This window comes from Acomys russatus, chromosome 12 (assembly GCF_903995435.1).
Source record: "Acomys russatus chromosome 12, mAcoRus1.1, whole genome shotgun sequence".
NCBI lineage: Eukaryota > Metazoa > Chordata > Mammalia > Rodentia > Muridae > Acomys > Acomys russatus.
Genome location: NC_067148.1, coordinates 38480316 through 38496516, shown reverse-complemented (window position 1 = coordinate 38496516; position 16201 = coordinate 38480316). Strand labels below are relative to the sequence as shown.

At 38.9% G+C, this 16201-nt stretch overlaps 1 protein-coding gene across 1 annotated transcript in view; it reads right to left on the bottom strand.

Annotated features, from left to right (window-relative positions):
* The window catches only part of Gigyf2 (GRB10 interacting GYF protein 2), a 134989-nt gene that overhangs the window by 96192 nt on the left and 22596 nt on the right, over positions 1-16201 (bottom strand). The window contains exons 3-4 of the mRNA XM_051154265.1: positions 11056-11138; positions 696-825 (exon numbers count right to left, since the gene is read on the bottom strand). Of these exons, the coding sequence (XP_051010222.1) occupies positions 696-825; positions 11056-11096 (171 nt within the window). The 5' untranslated portion in view covers positions 11097-11138. The remainder of the gene's footprint in view (positions 1-695; positions 826-11055; positions 11139-16201) is intronic.

Below are 16201 nucleotides of genomic sequence, written 5' to 3'. Positions count from 1 at the left end.
CAGCCAAGGCTACATGGTAAAACTCCCAAAACTCTCAAAAAGTAAAGTAAAATAAATACTCCAGCCACCCACCCTCTCCTCCCATGAAGCCATTTCCAAAGGTATTCCAACGTACAGAGTGGAGGAATAAAATCTCCACATTTAACTTAAAGCCAATGCTAAAAAAATTTCAAAGCAACTTTGTCTGTCTTAAATTTGAGATTTCCCATCCATTAATAAATTAGAAACAAAGTATGTTGAGAGGGAAAAAAAAGATATTATCTTCCGTAATCAGTTGAGAAAAATCTACGCTGTTTCATCTTGGTTCCCTTTTTAAGAGAAGCAAGTGGTGCATTTCAAGATGTCTCCCCACTAAACCTTTCAATTTGATTTAAGGAGGGCAAAAAGGAAAGCTGCTCCTTCCTCACTCCTAGACCCCAACTGGGAAGGAATCTAAGACTACAGCAGAGAAAAGGGAAAGGGAAGGAGAAGGGAGAGAGGAGGAGATTCCCCACAGTGCTGCCTGTTATGTAGCTACAAGGCCACCTGTTCCCTTAAGGACACCACAGGTCTTCTCTAAGGACAGAACATACTTTAATCACTGTGCACTTCAACTTAGAAAGGGGATGAGATGGAGAGGGGTCCATCAGATACAGCTAGGTATCGCTGTCCATACTTATCTCACCTACAACTCCCAACTTTTTGTATTTTCTTACCTTGTAGTCTTTAAGGAAAAGTGCTAACATTTCTTCTCGGCCATAACGATAATCTGCTAATTTATACTTTGGCAGGGCAGGAGAAAGAGGAGGAGACGTGATACTCCCACCACTGGACAGAGCACGGAGCCTAAAACAGGAAAAAGAAAAAATACAAAATGAACTGACAGATATTCTGACGCTGCAGGCTTTTTATGTAATACAGCATAAGATCTCACTGCAGTTCTTTAAAAAAGCAAAAATTCTGTTATCTTAAGCAGCAAAAAATTTTTTAACCTTTACTACAAGCCTCTCTGCCACAGCACACTGCGAAGTTCACTAAATGCTAACTAGACAGTCAGTGGTAACTCAGAAACTCCAACACTAAAAGGTGCCACGATTGACTCTAAGAAGCTTCAAGTTTGGAAATAAGACTTTTTAAAAAAAATAAAATACAAAACAAAGGACCATTAGACTCACATAGTAAATTTAATAACAACAAGTACTGGTGAGCAGCTGGGCTCAGTAGTGCACGCCTGTAATCCAGCACTCAGGTAGGCAGAGGTAGACGGATCTCTATGAGCTCAAGGACAGCCTGGTCTACAAATCGAGTCCAGGACAGCCAAAGCTGCAGAGAAACACTGTCTCAGAACAAAGAAACAAACAAAAGAATTGGTGAGAATGTGAAACAATAGAAACTCTAAAACAGGGTTCATAAGAGTCTAAGTTACAGGCCAACAAGGTGGCTCAGCAGGTAAGGGCATTTATTCAAAATCCTGCAGACAAGAATGCAATCCCTGAACTCAACAAAAAGGTGAAAAGAGAACCAACTCTGAAGTTGTTCTCTGACCTCCACATGGGCCAAAGCATACATGTGTACATGAGTACACATACATGTATACACACACACATGTACACACAAACAATAATTTTTAAGTTTTTATACCATCAAAGCTGGAGAGATGGCTTAGCAATTCAGAGTATATACTGCTCTTGCAGAGTACCTGAGCTTGGTTCCAAGCATTTACATCAGCCAGCTCATGAGGGCCTGTTAACTGGCTCCAGAGGATCCAGAGTACACTCACATGCACACACAAAATCAAAAGTATTTTAAAAGAATTATAAGGTGTATGGATACATGAAAGTGTCCTTGAACTTTCTGACTGACAGCCAAGACTGAAAAAAGAACTGCAGAAGGCAGTAAAAATTATAAATTCCAACAGCCACTTCCAAGAATGATTTTGAAATAGCTAAGCATTTAAAAGCACTTTGGCTACTTGATAATAGCTAAAAATATTTAATGACGTATGGGACATAAAAGAGAAAGCTGAGAGAGAGAGGGAGAGGGAGAGGGAGAGGGAGAGAGAGAGAGAGAGAGAGAGAGAGAGAGAGAGAGAGAGAGAGAGAGAGGGAGAGGGAGGGAGCGAGCACGAGAGCGCGCTAAATACAAAAACTTACAATGAGAAGTAAGTTTCTTGATCAATCAGCATAGCTCCTAGGTATGAATCTCAATTACCTAAATAAATAATAATAATTTGGGATTTGGTTTTGGTTTTGGGGGTTGTTTTTGTTTTTGAGACAAGGTCTCATACAGCTCAGGCTAGCTTGAACTCACCACTGTATAGCCAAGGATGACCCTCAACCTCCAATCCTCCTGCCTTTACCTCCTAAATGCAGTCCCAGTTTTAGGCAGGGCCTAGGGTCAAACTCTCAGCTGTGTTCACACCAGCAGTGAGGTAGTCTCACTAAGCTATTCTCCCTCCAGCCCAAAGTAATAAAAAAAGAGAATGACCTGGGGCAGGAAGGGGATATTTAGCAAAACTAGTAAAACAAAGATCCTACTAGCAAATCATGGTGGCACAAACCTTAATTAATCCCAGCACTTGGGGAGGCCAAGGTAGGTCCTTTATAAGTTAAAGGCCACCCTGGCCCACATAATGTGTTACAAGATAATCAAGACTACACAGAGACCCTGTCTAAAAAAGACCAGAATGAAAGGGAAAAGAAAGGAAAAGGAAAGGAAAGGAAGTGAAAGAAAATGAAAGGATGAGATCAGATTGATGGTTCATACTATACTAGAAACAGCTGAGAGTTTGGGCTATCCAAAGTTCTGTACAGTAACAAATACCAGATACCTGAAATAGAATAAGTTACTTTAATTCAGCTGGTATGTCCTAAAGGAAAATTCAACAGATATTCTAAATTAAAGCCTTCAAAGTGTTAAGCATTAAAAATTAACATGAAGACCAGTTAAACTGGAATAAACATTTGCCTATTATTCAAAAATGGTACACTCATAGTAATACTGAAGAAAAAAGAATGAGACACTAGTAAAGTACAATGAGAATGGTTCTTTCCAATGTTTCTATCTTCTTACCCCGTTTAAAAGCCTAACAGCCAGGCGGGTATGTTGGCGCATGCCTGTAATCCCAGCACTCAGGAGGCAGAGGCAGGCAGATCAATGTGAGTTCAAGGCCAGCCTGGTCTACAAATCGAGTCCAGGACAGCCAAGGCTACACAGAGAAACCCTGTCTCAAAAAACCAGGAAAACAAAAAACCAAAAACCTAACAGACAATTCTGAACATATAAGGAAGTATGACAAAATGTATAACAGACTCAAATGTACCAACCACTCACTTCTAAAATCAGCAATCCCATGGCCAACATGGCTCTCTGTATCACATCACTAAGCCTTTGATGTAATTTTGAAGGAAATTTTGGCCTACCATTTTATATGTAAATTATCACAAAAAGAATCTTGGTTTTAAGTCTGAATTTGCTAATCTTCTCTGTGACATTGTTGTTAAAGCTTCTCTCTCTTCTCCATTTCATTTAAATTGACAAATGAGTGTAAAGATCTGATGAGATGGTCTACTGGTTTGGCAATCCCTCCCCTGGGGTAGTATATTAATCCATCACAAGGCAATTGGTTTTTTGTTTTTTGCTTTGCTGACTAGGAGACCCTCGAACTCACAGCGATCCGCCTGCTCTGCCTCCTAAGTGCTGGGATTAAAGGCATGTGCCACCACCGCCTGGAGGCAATTGGTTTTCTATACGGCTAGCATGTACTGATAATCAATGCCTGGATCCCTAACTTTACTACAGTTGTTGCCAAGTGGTTCTAGTCTATCACACCTTCTCTATCTTGTAGCTTTCTGCTAAGGAAGCTTGCCTCTTACACTATTTGGTACAGTAATCCAATGTTATAGTTTACACAGAAAAAGAAAGGAAAAAAACTTGTCTTATTTTCAAAATAACATCCAACAGTAACAAATTACTTAATATATTAAGATTCATTGAAACTATTCTTAACAATGCTCCCACTATCTCATCTTTGACTAGTAAGGAATTTCAAATAGCTCCTGCAGGGCCCTTTGGACAGGACTTTGTTAATTCTTTTTAATAGCTTATTTTCTATCTTGTGCCAAAGTGTTCCAGGGTCATCTCATATCATTTCTTGCATCAGTCCCAGAATCCCCCATTTCTCCAAAGGAATCACCAGGTGGCACTGTGAATTCAAGGCCAGCCTGGTCTACAAAGTGAGTCTAGGACAGCCAAGGCTACACAGAGAGACCCTGTCTCAAAAAACAAACAAACAAACAAAAAAAAGGAATCACCAGGTGTGCTCACTACCACTAAACTGGCCTTTGATGAGGTTCAATGCCCAAAAGACATACTAAACACAGAAAAATTCTCCACAAAAAAAGAGCCAACCACGATGAAAAGACCTTCAAGAAATTGTTCCCTTCAGAATCTAAAGAATTGGGTTGTCTGCTGGGGACACACAGCTCAGTGGGTAAAGCACAGGGCTAGATCTGCACATACCCTTACTATAAAAAGGCAGGTGTGCTGGCACATGCTGCAATCCCAGCTCAGAAGGTACACAGAAGGATGGAGTGGGAGAGGCTGCTTTGCTGTAGCCTATTTATTCAATCAAATCCCAGGTTCAATAATATAACCTGTCGATCGATAGATAGACAGATAGATAGATAGATGTAAGATAAGATATATAGATAGATGGATGGATGGATAGACAGACAGATAGACAGACAGAGACAGACAGATAAGCTGGAGTACAAAGAAGACCGACCTTTAATGTTGACATCTGGTCTCCATGTATACTCCTTATCTGCTTAAACATGTGCATATGCACACGCACAAAAACAAACAAAAAACAGTAAGTTTGGCCTGTCCTGGAAAAGCTGGCAGTTTGCCTCTAAGAACTGAAGCTGGAAAATATATACATGTTAGCTCACTTGTTCTAACTTAAACTTCATAAGAACCACAGTATGAAAGATAAGTGTGAAGCTCAGTGATAGGGATTGGCTAAGGGTACAGGAAGGCCTTGGGTTCCATCCCTAGCACTGAAAAAAAGGCAAAAGGAGGTGGTGAGGCTGAAGACTAATGCATCTGAGCATGCACAAAGAACTAAGAGTCAAGCCTGGGATTTTATGACTACATGACTATGCTATACTAATGAGGTCCCAATTTTTATTTTGAATAGCCAATTTTATTTGCCAGGCATTAACTTTAAGATACTAGAAATTTTAAATATCTTCCACATCATACTAAGCCAATATGCTTCCTAAGTTTCTAACACCAGAGGGCACACCTAAGCTATTTCATGTGAAAATCTAAGTGACTGCCTGAGTTGCCATGTCTTACCAGAGACTCCCTCATAACCTAATAGCCCTAATTTCATAAACAGCTCCTCACATCATGTTTTCCAATTCATTTACCACTCTGACCACAAGGGCTTCGAAAAAAGGACCAAGCCCCTCTTACAGGTACCACATCCACTAACAGTAACACAATCAGGGCTCCCTCTCTAGTATCTGTGAAAGACAGTTTATTGAGCTGCAATAACTATTGTGATCTGACTCGATAGTCAATTCCAAGTCCCTCCTGGCCCAGATATGTGGAAAAGTGGAATGGCATCTGAGTATCATCCCTTCCCAAAGTCCACCACTAACCTGACCTCTTCTATCTAATCCTGTTTTCTAGAAATCTGATCTCCCAAATCCTCCCTACTCTTTAAATATGTATCAGTGGCTTGCTTATTAGCACAGCACCTTACTTGTAGCTCTGCATTATTCAGCTTTCTTCACTGAGAAATGTCTCCACTTCCTTACTTCCCTGTACCTTCAAAACCCAATCCAGCCTGGCTTCTCTCACCACTGCAGTGCTCTACAAAGTGCCTTAACACTACAAAAAAAGAGAGAGAGAAATGTTCTAATCCCATGGCCTTCACATCCCCCCCAGTCTACAAGAGTGTCCAGTCCCTATGTAGTAACTGACAGGGTCCAGAAGCAAGACTCTCCAAACCCTACAACTCTCTCCAAACTTTCACGTAATACTACTTCAAATCTACTTTAACTTACAAAGCAATTTGGGATGTCCATATTTGTGTGACACCCTGGGAATCAAAAACAACTTCTGCATAAGCTTTTGATTTTCTAGTCATGCTCTGACCTCTCCCAACACCCTACTCATCATCAGCTTTTTAATTCCCATCTCTTCATGCCTTCATCCTCAGGGCTCACACTTGACTTCCTCCCATCTTCTATACCCACTAACGGTGCCTTCCTTAATCATAAATCTCTCATACCACCACCAATTCTTTTTCACAATTTTATTTTTATAAGCATCTTGAACAATGTAACTACTCTATTTTCTACATCCTCAATAAATGCAAATGTGACTAAAACACTCCAATTCTTTGTTGGTACACAATGGCCAAACAAAACTCCAACAAGACACATGAAAGGATGCCTCTAAACTCACCTCTCCCACACTTCACACTAAATATCTTGAAGTTTATGTCTTAAATCTCCAACTTCTTGCACCCTCGTCTTTAAACATGTCTCTAGCGAAAATATTTTAAGTATTTTTCTGAATGTCATCAGAATAGGGAAGAGGAAAATGCTAGGGACAACAACTGTTAACTGGCAAATACAGGAAGAGAAATAGAATGTAACACAGAGCAGAAAGACTCTTGGTGTATTTATGGGGGGCTACAACCACAGGAGGCACCTGGTATGTGTATGGGAGGACACCATAGGAGGACTTGGTGTATGTACTGGGGCAGACACCACAGGAGGCGCTTAACAATTTGGTGTTTTTTTTTTTTTTTTTAAACAAATCTTAATGTTCTCTTCAAAAGCACAGCTCTTTTGGATAGCAGCTCGTTCCCCATCCCTCTAACCCTTTTTGAGAGTTCCATCTGACAGAACTTTGATTTTTCTCACAGAGTACTGTCAGTCATCTAGCAGGTTCAGGTTGACATTCTCTTGCCTCTACCCACCTCTGCCAAGAAAGCATGAATGCCTAGTCCCTAACTAGTAACTCTTGTTCACTAACTTAAAAGATAGGCTAAAATTGAGAAACAACAGTGTCTTTAATAGTGGAATTAGTTCTTTCCTAAGCCAATCACACTGAGAAGAGAGACATACCTCAAAATGGTTAGCTATTTTAGCAGTATAAACCAAGTGGTAGGAGTGAGGTGCTCCCTCTCTTTTATAAGCAAAGACCTGAGACTTCTTTGAGAGCAGGGAAATGAGAGAAAGGAAAACTCAGAGGAGTATCCTGTGTATCTTCATCTAGAAAGCAAGGTATCTACAATTATTCTCCCTATAATAAAGTCATCTGGAATTATCTAGGTAGATTTCTGGTCCTTACATTTTTTGAGTAAATTTTGATTTTGTATTTCTTAAGTACACATTTGCAAGAACATATAGTAGGGTATAAACCCACAAATTAGCCAAGACTCTGTCTGAGTGGTAGAATTATAGATAATTTAGATCCTTTCTATTTTCTTCTTCCATACTACTGTTTCCTCCAGATTTTCTTGCTACTAGAACAAAAAGAGAAAAATAAAAACTCTAAAAAACATAGTCTATATTGAAAAATATTTAACACCAAAATACTTATCAAGGTAATACTTTGAAGTACTCAGGAGACCAAGCAGATCTCTCAAGAGTTCAGGCCAGCCTGGTCTACAGAGCAAATTGCAAGACAGCCTGAGCTACACAGAAAAACCCTGCTTCAAATAAATAAACAACAACCAAAGTTTTGTCAAAGACAACATAAACACACAAAGGAAGTGAATTAAGTTCACACTATCCTTCTGGTGGTCAATCTGTAAAGTGTCATCTAAACCTTAAATTAAATAGTCAACTTTTGATTTAACAGTTATAATCCAAGGAAAATGATCAGAATAGAAACAAAATCATTCACAAGTATACATATATCATTTACAATAACAAAACATTGAAAACAACTTTACTTTCCAGCAATTCACTCATTCATTTAATAAACATTTATTGAGTGCCTATGAGCCAGGCACTGGAGCTACAGCAGTAACAAACTATACAACAATCCAGACCAAATGCCTGCTCACAATGGAGCTCACAGTCTAGTGAGAGCTAAAGGCTGTGTTATTAGCAAGAGCGCATCCAGTGTATCACAGTTTGATATAGACCACTAAAGGATTCAGGGAGTAAGAAGGGACAGTCAGAAAGTCTGAAGTGGTAATATCTGGAGAAGGCATTTAAAATTGAGTATTATTTTATACCTAGAAATTCTTTATTAAGTCTGTCATATCCTTTTACACTATCTGGTGAATCTGTAATATGTTCCCTTGTCCTAAATAAACAATCCATAACCTAAAGATTCTGTTTACTTTAGGAAAGCTATACAGGTGTGGTCCTTCACCACAATTTTCAATTTTCAAATTCCCTATCAACACAAATGACCCAGATAAGGACTAGAGGGATGAATGGGAGAATTTTCTCAATTACAAGTAAATTTTTTAAAACTAACATAAAAGCCTTTTTTAAAAAGTTCATTTTATGCATTTCTTATCAAACCTTGTTTTTTTCCATTAATCATTACAAAAATTTTGACTTCAATATAAAGAATGTCATGAAATATTTCTGTATGGGTCAGAGTTGCAAAATGATTCAACATAAACTCTCACTCAATTCCTTGATTCTCAACTATTCTAAACACAGTTCCTCACACCAAGATTTGTAATGAACATGTTACATGAAGAAAATATGTCAGCAGTCTCCAATCACATGGCAGGTTTCTAGCATAGAATTACTTCGGTTGTTTAAGGACCTCATAAACTATCTCGGCTGAAAATAACTGATGAATGGTAAAAGTAAGTCTGTGCCTACTTAGCTCTCCACTCCTTGGCTTATCTACACTTCAGGTGACTCACTAAAGGCTCCCAAGTACCAATGCTTACAGGATTAGCCTAGGTAACAGCTAGAAGTTTCTGCTTAAGGGTGGGATTGAAGACTACTCTCTGCTAAAGTTACCTCAGTTCAAATTAAACATTATACAATGCTTCAGAGGACCAATAAAGAGGACATGTAAGACACTACTGATAGATTGAGCCAATGGTAAAGCAGCACCTGGAAATGATTTAATGTTTGGTAACATATGTGGTAGAGCAGTAAACTTTCTGCAAAGGGCTAAGGAGAAAATGCACAAACTCTGAGAACTAGGCAGCCTCTGGCAGAACTACTCATCTCTACTAGAGTAGCACAAAGGCACCAAGGTAACATGGAAACAAAAGATGATGCTATCTAGCAATAAAACTTTATTTACAAGAAAATTACACTCAAACAGGATTCCAGGTGCCAACCAGTGATGTGAGATGTTAAACTCAATAATATCACCAGTTTGCTTGTTTGTTTTTTTGTTGGTGGTGGTGGGCTTTTTGTTTGTTTGCTTGTTTGTTTTTTTAATTCTTTGGTTTTGGCTTAATTTTCTGGTGTTCTTTTTTCACTACATATTATTAGCAAGTGCTTTAAGAAAAAAAATTCTTTAAAATTACTTAATGATTTTAATAATGATTTGACAAAGAAAAACCATGAGGATATATAGATACGAAAGAAAAGTAATTAATAATGGCAGAACAGTTGTACATACAATGGTTTACAAAGTAAACTACATGAATTTAAATCCACCTGCTTAAAGAAGGTAATAAGATATGAATAAAGATTTAGCTAGAAGAATGTTAAAATGTTTTTATAATACTAATAGCTGAGAATGGCCTCTACATGCTACATCTGGGGAGCTAGTTAAATGATAGAACATCCATACAATGAAACTATTCAATAGAACCAAAAAAACATTTATTTTAAAAGGTTTTTTTTACTTGTTTTTTTTTTTTTTAAGTTACAAGATAGAATGCACAGTATGATCCGATTTTGTGAAAATAAAGTATACATATATACAAATAAGATACATAAGACCACTTGGAAAGATACACCAAGATATTTACAGTGGTTACTAAGGATCAAATTAAGCTTATCTTTTCCTTGCTTACTTATAATTTCTGAATTTTCGAGAAACAAAGTGATTTAGTAATAAAATTCTTTTGTAAATATAAAATAACTGAAACAGGTGCAACATTATTTAGATCAACATTTTCAAAATAAATTCAAACTATAGGCAGTGTGTCGATTCTTAGAACTTCAAATGCTTTCTCCTTCATTTCCAAATGGTACGTATGAAAGTTAAGAATATCTAGGGAATACATATCAAAAGAAGTGCATATGAGCAGGTAAGGTCATAAGACTCCTCAAACAAGGAGCTCCTACAGAAGCCTTACAAACTATACCTAAACAAAGAATGCTAACACTACTCCAATTCCTGCCTTAGGTACTGCCTTTGACATTACCAAAGGAGTTTGTTCCGAGTATGATTGAAAAATTAACTATCATAATTCACGCCACTGAAGAGAGGATCTTCAATCACCAACTTTGGGGGGGAAAGAAGAAGAGGGGGGTAAAGCCACACTATAATGTGATGGATCTCAAAATTCCATGAGAATTCCATATTCGGGGTCCAAACATATCTGTAAGAGACTCAAAGGTCAATTATTGTTATTATGGCAAATGCTAGCTCAGCTCAGATGGGCTACTGCTAATAGCCAGTATTAATTCTGGACCACCTGCCTAGCCCATCAATAAAAAAAAAAAAAAAAAAAAAATTTCAAATGCTTCCATTAAAACTATTTTTAAATAAGTATATCAACAGCATAAAACATTGTAGCAGAAAATATAAGTATTAAATATTACTGTTATACTTATATAAAATTGTTTAGGTACATACACAAAGGCTCAAAAATAAGCAATGTTCTAGAGTGGTAGAATTACAGAGTTTTAATTTCATTATCAAAACATAAAAAATTCAATTAGAGAATGCAGTCATTTACCAAATTTAAGTTACTATAAGCTAGTCACATTTTTTAGCTATACACATGAAGCCAAGTCTCAGAAATATGAACACTTATGCACCACCCAGCACCTGTATATGTCATGAATATATCATCAAATATCAAACAGGACGAAACTGAAAACTCACCATTCAGGCCCAAAGTTTAGTGTCTGAGTTTCTGCCGCCATTCTTCTCCGTGTTTTTAAAAAGATTTTTATATGTGGGGAAACCTGTTAAATAGAAACATCTTTTTGTCAAACAATGTCAAGAAAAAGTGAAGAGCACCAGGTCAGAACATACAGCTAGACGATGCATAATCTGTTTATAATCTAAGAATAAGAGATTGTTGAATGACTATTAGTAGCAATGTAGCTGGCAAAGTGAAATGAGTAACTCTATCCCTTCCTTTCAACTTCTTACTGCGTTTATATGAGAAAGGAGGCATAGAGTACAATGAAATGTGTGAGACAGTTAGAAACAGACTATGCAGGGTCCTGGAGCCAAATTAAGGATGTTGCACTTTAGCCTTATAGAGCAGTGGGGAGTGAATACCCGGGAGTAACATTTACACTTCAGTTTCTAAGACTCTCTTGTAAGAGCTCTGCCACCAATCACCATGTGGTGTTGGGGATTGAACCCAGGCTCCTACGCATGCTGGGTAAGCACTCTATCAATGAACTACAGCCCCAGTCATTCTTTCCATTTTTAATGTCTTTAAAATTAAAATACATCTTAAACAGATGCAAACTGCAACTGCCACTGACTGGGATGCAACTGTATCTACTGTCCCAACATGGCCCAATTTTGGCCCTAACTACCACTAAAGATGTCTTCAAATTGATTTTAATATAATTCTGAGGAAGCAAAACAATGGAATAGTAGTGATGTATCTATCATTAGAGAAAAAAACAAAAAACAAAAAAACAAGTGCTTTGCAGGAATTAGAAAGGAGAGAAAAGTAATAAAGAAAAGAAGTTGGGGAAGGGAGTCAGTCAGGGATGAAAAAATGAGGTAGAAAGTAGAGGAGAGAGAAAACAAACACAAGCTGAAGGTTATTATGGTTTGCTGCTTATATATGAAACTGCATAACCCAAATGGTCACACAACAGCCTTAAAGTACTTAACAGGGTTAAAGAGTGACCAGGCTCAGTGGGTTATACTTGAGGTCCCAGATACTTGTGATACTATGGCAAGAAAGGACTTTTTTTTTTTTAATTGCCGGGCAGTGATGGTGCACCCCTTTAATCCCAGCAGTTGGGAGGCTAAGACAGATGGATCTCTTGAGAGTTCTAGGCCAGCCTGGTCTACATGGTGAGTTCCAGAACAACCAGGACTATGTAAAGAAAAACAAAGAAGGAAGAGGAGGAGCAGGAGGAGGAGGGAGGAGGCGAGAAGAAGAGGAAGGAGTGAGGAAGGAGGAGGGGGGAGGGAAGGAAGGAAGGAAAGAAGAGGAGGAAGAGGATCAATAATAAGTTTAACAGGGATAAAAATGGGAGTGAAGGGCTGGAGAGATGGCTCAGAGGTTAAGAACACTGCTCTTCCAGAGGTCCAGAGTTCAATTCCCAATAACCGCATGGTGGCTTACAACCATCTATAATGAGATCTGATGCCCTCTCTGGCCTTCAGGGATACAAGCATGCAGAGCACTGACATAATAAATTTTTTTTTTAATTGGAGCAGGGCATGGTGGTACACATCTTTAATCCCAGCACTCAGGAGGCAGAGACAGGCGGATTACTGTGAGTTAGAGGCCAGCCTGATCTACAAAGCAAGTCCAGGACAGCCAACGCTACAAAGAAACTATGTCTCAAAAAAACAAAAAAACAAAAAAAAGGGGGGGGGGGGGTGACAACCAAAGCAAAGGCTACATGAAAAATGCTTATAGAAACCTCCTACTTTGAAAATTACAATTTTTTAAAAAGGGGGTGAGGGTTTTGAACACAGATACCCTGAGTAAGTAGACAATGCTTCCCTCAGAAGACATGGGTTATTAATCAGACTATCAGTAGTCAGAGAAGCCTCCAAGGCCCCAAAATAACAAAGGCTATCATCATTGCTCTTGGTTACCTACCAGGACAAGATGTATAAGACCCTGTTACTAAAGTCACAACACACTTTGTTTGTGGAACATAAAGAAAACAAGGTGGAACCGACCTGAAATGTCCCTTCCTAATGGCTAGATTTCATGGTTCCATAAGGTGCTATACAGGAGGAGAAAAGCCATGAATGGTATTATACAGCATTGAACCCTGAATGCTGTAATACCAATCTGCTAGGTATAATGTACTCACTAGTACAATAATGGCAAGAAAGTGATTGGAGGGAACCAGCCACTCTGACTGGAAGCCTGCCCCAAAGGGAAACCCATGGCTCAGAATGTCATAAGCTCTAGAGAACCTACTACTGTTGTTTTGCTAAAATGACATAGAATTTGATGAGACAGAGCCAGACGCCGTGGTGCACATCTGTAACCCCAACACTTGGGGGCTTAAACAGGAAGATCAGAATTCAAGGTCAACCTGGATTACAAGACTAAGACTGTGTCTCAGTAAAAAAACAGAAATGAAACTGCTTCATAATCATTTTGAGTAACACAGTACTACTACACAGCTAGGAAAAGGAGGTGTAGGGGACTGCTATGTTCCTACATGTGTGCATGTGAAGACTAGAGGCTATCAATCAAGTCTATTTGTCAATTATGCTGTACTTTTTGAGGCAAGGTCTCTTTATTGAAGCAGAGCTGAGTTGGTTAGACTAGCTGGCCAATTCGCCTTGATTATCTGACCAGCAGGCTCAGGGATCCTCCTGATTCTGCCTCCCCAATGCTCAAATCATAGTTATGTGCCACTGTACCCAGGTTTTGAGTGATAGCTCTAGGAGATCAAACCTGGTACCAATACTTGCATGGCAAGTGCTTTACCAACTGAGTCATCTCTAGCCCCTTTTCCTTTTAACAGGTGCACAAAAATAATACACTGTATAATTAAAATCTATTAAAACTCTTATTTGGCTGGGTGTGGTGGTGCACGCCTCTAATCCCAGCACTCGGGAAGCAGAGGCAAGCGGGTCACTGTGAGTTCAAGGCCAGCCTGGTCTACAAAGCTAGTCTACGACAGCTAAGGCTACACAGAGAAACCCTGTCTCGAAAATCCAAAAGAAAACGAAAAAAAGATTTTATTTCTTTTTCAATTTTCGTGTGGTGTACGCACTTGACGTTGCATGTTTGCTTGCATGGGTAGCTGTGCATGTGCGGGCTCAAAGTTGGTTTTGGGAATCATCCTTGATGTCTTTCCCACACTATTTATTGAGGCAAATTCTCTCAATCAAAGCCAGAGCTCATCAGCATCAGTAGTCTCTCTAGCCAGACTCATCTGGGGATTCCTTCCTTGTTCCTGGCTTCTGAAGCTACAGTTTCAGACAGGCTGCTATTGCCACTTGGCATTTATATGGGCTAAGGATGCAAACTCCAGTCTTCAGGCTTGCATGGCAAACACCTTGATAACTGACCCATCTCCCAAATTCTCTAAGAGAGTTCTTTTTTGTTTGTTTGCTTGCTTGCTTGCTTTCTGTTTTTTCAAGAAATGGTTTCTCTGTGTAGCTGTGGCTGTCCTAGACTTGCTTGGTAGACCAGGCTGGCCTCGAACTCAAGAAATCTGCCTGCATCTGCCTCCCGAGTGCTGGGATTACAGGCGTGTGCTACTGTGCCTGGCTTCAAAGAGCTCTTTTTAAAAAAACTAGTATCAAAATTCTGTGCCAGATTTCCTAAGAGTACCATTTCTTTTATTTACTTGTTTTTTGAGAAAAGGACCAACCATGTAGTCCAGATTACACCCAGACTCTGCTTCATGAGTACTGAGATTACAAATGTGTGCAACATATCCAGCTACCTGCTATGTTTTCTTCTAAATTATGCATAAGGTTAAGCGCTTCACATGGATGCATGCATTAAAACCAGTTAAACTCACAGTACATCCCTCGACAGACCAAGACTGTTGAAACAAGTATTCTGCATATAAATCAGCATTGCTACCTTACTGCCATGGTCTGTTCAGTATGCTCTATACATGTGAAACTACCTGGTTACCAAATAGAGCTATATAGACTGCACTGACAGTTACATTTTCTGTAATAGAAAACATCTAGAGGCTGAAGAGATAGCTTAGTCATTAAGAACACCTTCTGGCTGGGTGTGGTAGTTCATACCTGTAAACCCAGCACTCAGGGGGGCAGAGGCAGGCAAATTGCTATGAGTTCCAGGCCACCTGGTCTACGGCCAAGGCTACGCAGAGAAATCTGTCTCAAACAAACAAACAAACGAAAAACCACTTTCTGTTCTTGCAGGGGACAGGGGCACAGTCCCCAGGACCCACATGGTGGCTCACAACTATCTGTAATTTACTATTTCAGGGGAAAACAATGCCCTTCTCTGACCTCTGCAGGCACCAAGAACACATATATTTGCAAGTAAAACACTAATACACATAAAATAAATGTATATTTTAATCTTTTTGTTGTTATTGTTTCTTTTTTGTTTTATTGTTGTTGAGTTCCAGAACAGGCAAGGCAGTTATACAGAGAAACCATAATAAATATATATATATATATATGTTCTTCATTTTTTCCCACCTTGACTAGTACTAGCTGGATATTTTTGAAACAAATTTTTCTATTTTAACCCAGAATATCCATGACTTATTTGGCTGTGAACTCCTCAAGTGTTGTCTCTACTAAGTCCCTGTGGAAAGATAGAACTCTGCTCGCTTAAGAGTGCAAAAAGGGCCACAGGAAATGAGGACAAATTCCTAAACAGCCTGGGAAAGGGAGCATGGGAGAAAGGTCCCACACACCATGCCTGAAATTACAAACTTGATTTTTTTTTTCTATATTATTACTGTGTGAGTCATTCTAAACCAATTGAATTAGCCTATCTCAAAGCAAGTAGCAACTGATAAAGGCACCACTGTTTTGAAATTTTATTGGTCAATCACACTGAAAAACAAGCCAATCATGTGAAATTCCTCCCATTTCTCAATCCTTCAACTAGTCGTTTTCTCTCTCAACTACTGCACTCTTTCTTTCTTTCTCTTTGTTTTCTTTTTGTGTTTTGGTTTTTATTGGTTTTTTTTTTTTTTTTTTTTCAAAATAGGGCTTCTCTGATTAGCCTATCCTGGTTTCACTTTGTAAAGCAAGGCTGGCCTTGAACTCACAAGAGATCCACTTGCCTCTGCTGCCCTGAGTGCTGGTATTTAAAGGTGTGCCTCACTGTGCCCAGCTAACTACTGCTAACTCTTAA